We start from the raw sequence: 8,934 nt of genomic DNA, 5'->3' as shown, positions 1-8,934 counted from the left end.
ATTAATTTATATACTTATAAGTTATAATATATTGCGTGCTGGTTACAAGAACTCTAATGTATTGATTAACTAATGTATTAATTAACTAAATTCGTAGTTACAAGAGGTCAGGTTTTATATGTAAAATCGTTGGTGACAACTGCAAATAAAGTTTAGGACAGTAGCCAAACATTGGCACTTTAAATAACATTTAAGCTACAAGAAGTATAAATATTTGTGATTAATTTTTAAATTATCAATTAGCATTTACCCTTTTTTTTTACCTATTGTAAATATAAAAAAAAATTAATATTATATAACTTAGTAATATATATGTATCGGGTATACGGGTTCGGGGCGGGTTTCAGGTATACGGGTCGGGTATGCGGGTTTTAATCTAAGGACCAGATCTGGACCTGGACTTACAAAAAAAATACAATAGCATCCCCATACTCGGGCCAAGACCCGCATACCCGGACTCGAACCCGGCCCAAAAGTGTCCGGTTTTGAATTTTCCGGTCGGGTACGGTTTTTTTTACCATCCCTATTGCAAATAATTTGTAATATGTAAGGTTGTTGCTGCAAATAATTGGTTGCTTTATAAATATCAAACCATATAGTAGAAAACTTTAACTTACTTTCTAAACAAAAGAAGAAAAAAAAACTATCAATATCAAAACAAATATGTTTGTGTTAATGGGTTAGTGGCTTATTGGTAAGGTCTTAAACCTTGTGGATTTTCACCAGAGTTTAAATCCTACTTCATACATTTGTAAGAGTGAATTATTAGGGAGGGTTTGCGAGAGTCTGAGCTTCATCTCAAACATGCGTGATTCGAGCTTCGCATATTGCCCAATTAGATATCACCGTGGTGTCTCGAATGCTAACTACTAATCACTAACTACTAACTACTAATTCGCTGTTAAAAAAACACAAACAAATATGTTGGCATCTTTTGGACTGTATTTTAGTACGTACGTATGTATATACATATACATTACTATACATATGGAGTATGCACATTATTAATTAACAATCATCTATCCGAACCCTATAAATACGTTGTGCTCGTTGTCACGTTCTATAAGTACCATTAGTCAATCAGAATTGTTCATATATACTAAAATTTTCTTGCAATGAAAGTGGACCAGCAGCAAGTCATTGATCTGGAAGCTAAAGGTGTTGGTGACATATGCAGAACTATCGAGCTCTCAGCGATAGCTACACGAAAACCAGATCATGCTAATGGTGATGAGCTATACCCTCCAGTCAACTTTGCCAAGGTCGATTATGGCATCTATCGTTCTAGTTTCCCTGATTCAGCTAACTTCCCGTTCCTTAAAGCCCTTGGTCTCCGTTCAATCGTGTAAGTGTACGTACGTTTTATCTAAAAAAAAAAACTCTTAGTCTTTTACCATAGATGTTTGAAACAAAGTTTGATGCACAATATTTATAACACACTAGAAAAAAAACAAGAGTAGTGTCAAATGCTATACATTTGTGCATATTAGTACCTTTTCTAGTGCGAAATCTCTCTAAGGTTGTACATCAACATAAAAATCTTAGCGTTTATTACTTTTGATCCGATCTGTGCAAACTAGAAAAAAGTTAATTAAAATATATACAAACATATTTTCATATACATATAATGTTGTAGATATTTGTGTCCGGAAGCATATCCAGAGCATAACTTGGAGTTTTTGAAGTCTAACCGGATTCAGTTATTTCATTTTGGTATTGAAGGCACCAAGGTACGGATTTTGACTCTAAAACGTATACTAAGGATTCTGGTGCTGATACGTATGATGATGTATTGAATTAGTCAATCTAATATCACTTTACATATGTACGTATTAGCACGAGAATCAGGAAGACTATCCGACAATAATTACATGTTCTAAAAGATGGATGCTAAGTTTGTTAATTTCTTTCATCATGATGTATTGGATCATAGCTAGAATAATAAGATTAGTTTTTTGAGATCTGATGCTTTTCTTATCATCAAGATTTTCCACATTTCAATTATTATTCCAAAGATTTAATAGTTGTAGTTTGACAATGTTAAAGGCTTATAAATCATTACTATTAGAAATTGTTGGAGTGTAGCATATATGACTTAGCAGCCATTACAAAGAAAGTATATATGTCTATAAGAAGTAACAGTTTTTTTTTTATTTTTTGCATAAACCAGTAGTTGGTTAATGTATGAATCTTCATCTTCAAATAGGTAAACTAATACTGAATCCACCACTTTAACACATTCTATAATCTATATATATACGAGTAATATTTACTTGAGGAATAGGAAAAAGCATTAGATTGAACAGAGTCAACAGACCAAATCTATACTTATATTAGTCGTAAGGATGATGATGTCGTCAAAAATGAAAGCGTCTTATGAAAAAATTTAAGGGTAAATTTACCGAACAACTTCAGGTACTTTTCAGTACGTAGCTTTTGACTTGCCGTTAGATGGGTGAATCGAGAAATCAAAGAAGGATCCATATATTGTGCCAATTGAATGGAATAAAATCATAGATAGGATTTAAGGAAGTAGCTATATAAACAAGTAAACAACAATGGCTAACTCATTTCTGTTATATTTACGTGACAATCGTGTGGTTGGACTTTTCCTCTTTATAGATTATAACTCATGCAAGAATATATAATCTTTTCAAACGATTGAGATGGAAACTCAAATCATAGAAATTAATTACTTGTCTGTCATATCTTTCCGTCTGTCAATACTTGCGTATCCTTTTGAAAGATTAGCTCTAGACCAAGTTGTTTAGATGCTATATACGTTGTCCCAGCAACATGAAGTATGCAAAGTCGCTTGAGAGTTGGGAGTTTAGGTACTTGACAATGAAAACCTACATGGCTATTAATCGTGTTAAACCTGTAGAAAATGAAAGCACAAGAAACTTGCCATATTTACTTAGATCTACATAAAAAGGGAATTGCAGTTTGCAGTACATTTTTTCTTATTAGTTTTCATGCTTAACATTACCTGACTATATTAGCTTCTAGTTTCCTGCCAGTGTTGATATCACAATATGTGACCTATCATTACTTTTCACCATTATACACCTTGACACATCTGTTCCCTACATGTTATGTTTTTGGAAATTACTATGAATAGTACTCCAATATGCTACACACAAGATGTTTGAAAGGGTGAACACCACTTTTTTCATTTATGTTATGTACTTGATTCACATGCTGGGAGACTAATGAAAGGATTTAACTGTAATAAAATGACAAGTGTAGCAAGCCATCTAAATTCTGATAACAATGTTCCAAGTATATACCACCGGTTGTATCTTATGGGGGAACACCCAACCTTCACATAAGTCACTAGGACAAAGCGTCAAAGAGGTCAAAGGAATAGTATCAAGCAAGTTACTCCTCTGTTGAAAATGCTATATTTGTGATGCAAATTAGAGCTTTAAAACTTCAGAATTGTCTAGTGATCTGCGCAATGTTTGATATATTTACAGCAAATTTTATTGCTTCTACTTCTGCTATACAAGTAATCATCCAGGTATTTATGCTGTAACTTTGGCTATCATTTCATGGCATTCTAATGCAGGAGCCTTATGTTGATATTCCCGAGGATACCATCCGTGAGGCGTTAAAAGTTGTCCTTGGTAACCAATCTATCATTTTTATGGCATTTTTAAGGTAAGCTAAATTTGATGTTTCTTACCCTTCTGTCTGTTTTTTATTTTTGCAGATGTGAGAAACCATCCTTTGTTAATTCATTGTAAAAGAGGAAAGGTATTTGTTACATTTCAGTCTCATTACTCATCTCCAATTACAATTCATGCTATTAATATCTATTATCGTCCCTTATTTTAGCATCGAACTGGTTGTCTTGTGGGATGCTTAAGAAAAATGCAGAGATGGAGCCTACTTACAATTTTTGACGAGTATCATAAGTTTGCAGCAGCTAAAGCTAGAGTTTCAGATCAGAGGTTTATGGAACTGTTTGATGTTTCTAGTTTGGATAGGTAAACTCATTCTGGAAAGTCACAAGTCATTCGGTCATTGATCATTGGCCATTTGGGTCAGAATAAATTGGAACAGGGCCATGATTTCCAAGAGTATGTTTTAGCAATTTTGGAATGATTAATACCATTTCTTGAGGTTTACATGAATAGATATATCTTCATAAAACAGATTCTGAGGAATGTGTATGTTTGTGAGTCATTGATGGAAAAAGTTTCTTTCCTGGACCATGTAGTCTATTTGCTATGAATAGACTTGTATAAAATTCCGAACTGAATAGAGAGATAATGGTTATCAATTAGAACTTTTCCATCTGAAAAGTTATTGTGGTCCGATGAGATAGGCTTTATGGTTTGGGCTCTATTTGAAACTAGACAAAAATAGAAAACGGTGAAGGCGATGTAACACATTAAGTCAGTCACTTCGCATTATAGCACTCCTATAGAATATAAGCACTTTAAAACCTGCAAGTTGGTACCTGCTTGTTTTCTACGCTATTAAACAGTAGTAAGTTATCCGAAACAACTCAACTCCAAAAGAGAAAATGGGTCAACCGTATTCTTGATACAAAGTTACAAACAATCTTCTAACTTACTTGATGAAGGCTTGAATAGTTCATATCATCATTAGTAATTCATTAATTGTTCAAAATTTTTCCTGTAAATTGGACAAAATGTTTTTGGGTAGCCCAAACCCTTTTTGGCCCATAAGATAGCTCATAGGACCTGTGACCTTTCCACTCTACCACCTCTAAGTCTCTAACTAGCATTCAAATACAATTAGGTCCTTAAACGGTCTCAACGTTGTTCATTCTTGCATTTTTATAATCTATTTTGTTTAATTCATAAGTAGATCAGTTATAATTTGAGAAACTCAACCATGTCCAGTTAAGGTGGCCTATTGTAAGGCGTCGTCAAGGTCTCAAAAGAGACTCAGGAGAAAAAAGTCTAGAAAATGACCACAGGAATACTGAACCAGAGCCAAAGGCTCTACTTTTCCCGGTAGTCTGAACAAGATCCCTCTCCATTTACCCTCTATTATTTGAAAACTCAAACCTATCTGATATCCAAATACAATGATGACATTGATGGTTTCTTATTGTTATTGTCACACTTTTCGGCATAGATGCACCTAATGCTGGTTTCTAAAGGTCATTACTTCAGCATGTGCATAATCATACCTGCTTTATGTTGTGGACCTAGTCCTAAGTTAAATATAGACCTGCTAATGACTTCCTTTCAAGATTTTATTCTATTTTAATTTTTTTTTTCGGAAAAGTGAAGGCGGTAAAGAGTATTTAAGGTAAGGATTAATGCTTTTGCTAATGGAAGTATACCACGTAATATATAATCACAAAAGTCTTGAAAACTTTATGGTCTGCTGATAGTGGCCTGCATTATTGGTCTATTGGATGTTAACTTTTCTTTGATGAGTGCTTGCAGTGCTCCTTCTGAAGAGACTTTTTTGCACTTATTTTATATCGAATTTTCTATCAGGAAAAGATTGCTAATTACTTTATAAGTAAAAGTTTTCTTCCTTGTGCAAGTCTTTTATTACTTCTTCCTAAGGAGATGTTTGAATATACTAACAAGAGGTCTGAGGTTCGAACCGTCCAAAATAAACATTTTAGAGATGGCCAGAGAAAGGATTCGAAAAGAGTCACAGGGATACCCCAATTAGGCTGCGTACACCTGAAGTCCGATCCTTCTAAATAATTAACCTGAACATAAAAGATCTAGAGATAGATATTTTCACCTTTAAAGAAGATCTTACTCTATCCCGTTTAATATTAACTCAAGAACATAAAATCTAGTGATAGATTTTTTTAACTTTTCTTGATTTGATACATTGCACTTAACTATTTACTTATTAAACTATTTGTGATTTTCTTATTGTAACAAGGAGTAAGTAGGTCACATCTGGTAGTATTTTATTGCTAACAGGTCAAACGGATAATTTCGAAAAACTTCTTCTAAAATATACTGATACAATTATGAGTTGAATGGCTTAATGGTCACTCAAAGTTACCCAAGTGTTTACAACTGCATGAATGGCTTACGCCATCTCCAATATTTGCACCGAAACATTATACACCAAAATGGTGCAAATTTATGTACCACTGAAACTGGGTCATTATTTTGAAGTTTGACTAGCGGTCTTTCTAAATTGTTCTAGTTTTTTTATTTGAAATAATAAAAAGTATAAAAAACATTTATAAGTGAAGCCAATCTGTTTTGGCATATCCTAGAAACTTACCATAAAGACCCAAACCGATTTGGTATTTATCCGACCCGCCCATTTTGCCACCTTTAGTAAGGTAAAGTTGTCTTATGCCCTTTTAGTTGTAGCTAAATCTAAAAAAGATATGTTATCTCAATAGGTAACCAAAAATAAAACGGTATCGAGAATGTGAAATAACAAGCAAACAAGTGCACTCCAAACAGTATAGTATTTATTTATAGATAGTACGTACAAGATTTAAATCTCGAAAAATTATTACTATTTAAAAAAATAACTAGCACAACACTCTTTTGTCTGTACTACAAGTAGCAAACACACTCCTATATAGAACTTGTATAGATTTTTCAAACCCCTTAAAAGAGATGAAAAAAGTATATAATATTTCTAGCTTTTTTTAAACATGACTTCTAAGCTGTTGCAACAGGACCCAAACCAACATTAGCTTCAACTGCTTTCATTGCTTCAAACCTTGGCTCCTTTGCTTGAAACTTCAAACCTGCATACAGTTTCATGTAATCGTCGAATACGAATTTTGGGTACGATAGTTCGTTTTTAACTGGCTCCTTCTCCAACAATTCTGGTGCTGGATAGATCACAGCATCACTCCCTGGGTTGTAGAAAGATGCTATTGACATCCTTGTTCCATCTGTTTGAGCAATCACTCTGTGCATCACACTCTTGTACTTCCCATTAGTAATCACCTGCATGTCCATCGATAAAACCATTCAGATTTTTTACTTTTTTTCAAGATCTTTCACATTTAATAGAGGTGGCAAAATGAGCGGGTCGGGATACAAAAGTCATTATTTTGTGTGTGCACAAATGGGTCAGGTTGTGTTAATAACATCTAACACTTGCTGTTTTAAAAAAGGATGTGACTAGAAACATTTGTTATTTTAACACAAAAGTTGTCCTTTCAAATAAAATGATTTAAAAGTTGTTCTGCATTAAAAATACACTTTGGGCGACTTTCAACCTGTTCGACCCGTTTCATTTTTTAATTAAGTTTGTGTACCTTACCCGCTTGATGAGCTAAACATAAGACATAATCCGAATAAAAGCGTTCAAAAGTCAATGGGTCAAAAAAATGCGACATGGTAGATAATGTTACCTCAATTTGGTCACCAAGATTGATGACGATGGAATGACGCATGGGTGGGACGTCGATCCATTCGTCGTCCTTAAGAAGCTGGAGACCGCTAACTTTGTCATCTTGGAAGAGCAAAATGATGCCACCAGCATCGGTATGTGCTCTAAGACCCTTGATCAAGTCAGGGGTAGGGCATGGTGGGTAGTTGCTAACCTTGGTTCCAAAATTTGGACCCTTTGATCCATAAAATGCTTTCTTTAGGTAACCTTTCTCCAGTCCAAGATTCTCACACAACAAGTCCAAAAGCTCCAATGCTAGTTTCTCTAGTTTACCAGCAAAATCCTTCATTAACTCCCTACATCAATCATCACAATAATAAAACATAAATGAGTTCATATTCTTAAATTCTCCAAATAGGCAGGTTGGGTAACAAGTCAAAACGTGTCAAATTTTGTTTAATCAAAGTAAAAAAAAATAGTCTAAGTGGGGCAGGGTTGACTCGGTAACAATTTTTGTTTAGTTTTTTTCTGAAGTAAAAATAAAAGATGCTCTAAAGTTAAAACTCAACTTTATTGCTAAAATTGCATTAGTTATGTATGCATTAAAAATAGACTTTTGTAAGCAAAATAAGAATAATATGACCTGTTTGAGATAAAACACAACCCAAATCGACCGGTTCATAAATAAATGGGTTGATATCGATATATGCATACGTTTTTTTTTTATCATGTTTACCTGTATTCATCCTCAAGATCAGGAACTTCTGAAATGTTTGAAGTCGGAAGATGGCGCAAGTAGAACGTGCTCTCCCAATCGATATCGTTAACTTCCACCTTGACACCTTCTAATGCTTTAGCTGCCACCATTTCCTTAAACCTTTGTTCCATGCATTTCTTGTAATGATCCTTTGTCATTCTCTCTACTTTGTCAAGTAATTCATGAGAAATTCCATGGTTCACCAACTAAACATACAAAAAAAAAAAAAAAGTCGTCTTCATTATATCAAAAAAAAAAAACTATATAAACACATTTAGTCTCTTTATATAAATACCTCAAAGAATCCCCAGTTTTCACAAGCATCATTAATTTTTTCCATGGTAGAAGCTCTCTCAGCACCATTAAGTGTCTCCATGTTGATCAATGGGAAGTTTGCCATAGCTTTTTGTTTGTTTTAAGTCTTTTTTTTTTTTGAACTGTGTAATTTGTGTGTGTGTTAAGTTGTGTTTGATGGTTTAATGCAGAATGTTTGTGTCTTTGTGATGCCATTATATAGAGAAATTTAAGGCACCAAAAAACAAAATTGAACATGTTGTAGGAAACTTCATGTGAACCAAGGTGGTCAATATTGAGGTAAGAAAATTAAAATAATTGACCCATGTGGACCCTAATTTTGTGCTTATTCTACAAAATTTTGCTAAACTTATAGTTATGTCATAAAGCAAAAATTGACATCAATTTCACCATATCAGTATCAATATTGAATAGCATAGCTGTTACAAATGAAGTCCAAAATTTGTTTGTGGTTATTTAATTATTCAAGTCTTGGTAGCAATATAAAGGACCCACTTTGGCAATAATATACTTATATAGATATAGATAGAAAATTATGCGAC

The 8,934-nt window shown here is 33.7% G+C and overlaps 2 protein-coding genes across 2 annotated transcripts; one reads left to right on the top strand and one right to left on the bottom strand.

Annotated features, from left to right (window-relative positions):
- Positions 1-1,081: 1,081 nt before the first annotated feature.
- On the top strand, positions 1,082-4,266 carry LOC122602114 (tyrosine-protein phosphatase DSP1-like). Its single transcript, XM_043774842.1, has 5 exons — positions 1,082-1,345; positions 1,637-1,730; positions 3,572-3,629; positions 3,716-3,759; positions 3,841-4,266. Exons 1-5 carry the CDS (start codon positions 1,116-1,118, stop codon positions 3,994-3,996), a joined length of 582 nt encoding a protein of 193 aa, XP_043630777.1. The 5' UTR covers positions 1,082-1,115; the 3' UTR covers positions 3,997-4,266.
- A 2,154-nt stretch (positions 4,267-6,420) lies between these two features.
- Positions 6,421-8,576, bottom strand: LOC122600660 (1-aminocyclopropane-1-carboxylate oxidase 1-like). Its single transcript, XM_043773412.1, has 4 exons — positions 8,373-8,576; positions 8,057-8,283; positions 7,343-7,676; positions 6,421-6,932 (listed from the first exon to the last, which is right to left on the bottom strand). The coding sequence occupies exons 1-4, from the start codon at positions 8,475-8,477 to the stop codon at positions 6,639-6,641; spliced, it is 960 nt and encodes a 319-aa protein (XP_043629347.1). The 5' UTR covers positions 8,478-8,576; the 3' UTR covers positions 6,421-6,638.
- Between the last annotated feature and the right edge of the window lie 358 nt (positions 8,577-8,934).

The sequence above is a fragment of the Erigeron canadensis genome, chromosome 5, assembly GCF_010389155.1.
Source record: "Erigeron canadensis isolate Cc75 chromosome 5, C_canadensis_v1, whole genome shotgun sequence".
NCBI lineage: Eukaryota > Viridiplantae > Streptophyta > Magnoliopsida > Asterales > Asteraceae > Erigeron > Erigeron canadensis.
Note: the sequence above shows the minus strand (reverse complement) of the source record. Positions and strands in the feature narration are given on the sequence as shown.

Excerpts from the sequence above, each read along its gene's own strand:
- LOC122600660 (XM_043773412.1), bottom strand. The coding sequence starts at position 8,477 with ATGGCAAACTTCCCATTGATCAACATGGAGACACTTAATGGTGCTGAG. Across the intron at positions 7,677-8,056 it reads GATCTTGAGGATGAATACAG|GGAGTTAATGAAGGATTTTG; the intron begins GTAAACATGATA and ends TGATTGATGTAG. Across the intron at positions 6,933-7,342 it reads ATCTTGGTGACCAAATTGAG|GTGATTACTAATGGGAAGTA; the intron begins GTAACATTATCT and ends ATGGACATGCAG.
- LOC122602114 (XM_043774842.1), top strand. The coding sequence starts at position 1,116 with ATGAAAGTGGACCAGCAGCAAGTCATTGATCTGGAAGCTAAAGGTGTT. Across the intron at positions 1,731-3,571 it reads TTGGTATTGAAGGCACCAAG|GAGCCTTATGTTGATATTCC; the intron begins GTACGGATTTTG and ends ATTCTAATGCAG. Across the intron at positions 3,630-3,715 it reads GGCGTTAAAAGTTGTCCTTG|ATGTGAGAAACCATCCTTTG; the intron begins GTAACCAATCTA and ends TTATTTTTGCAG.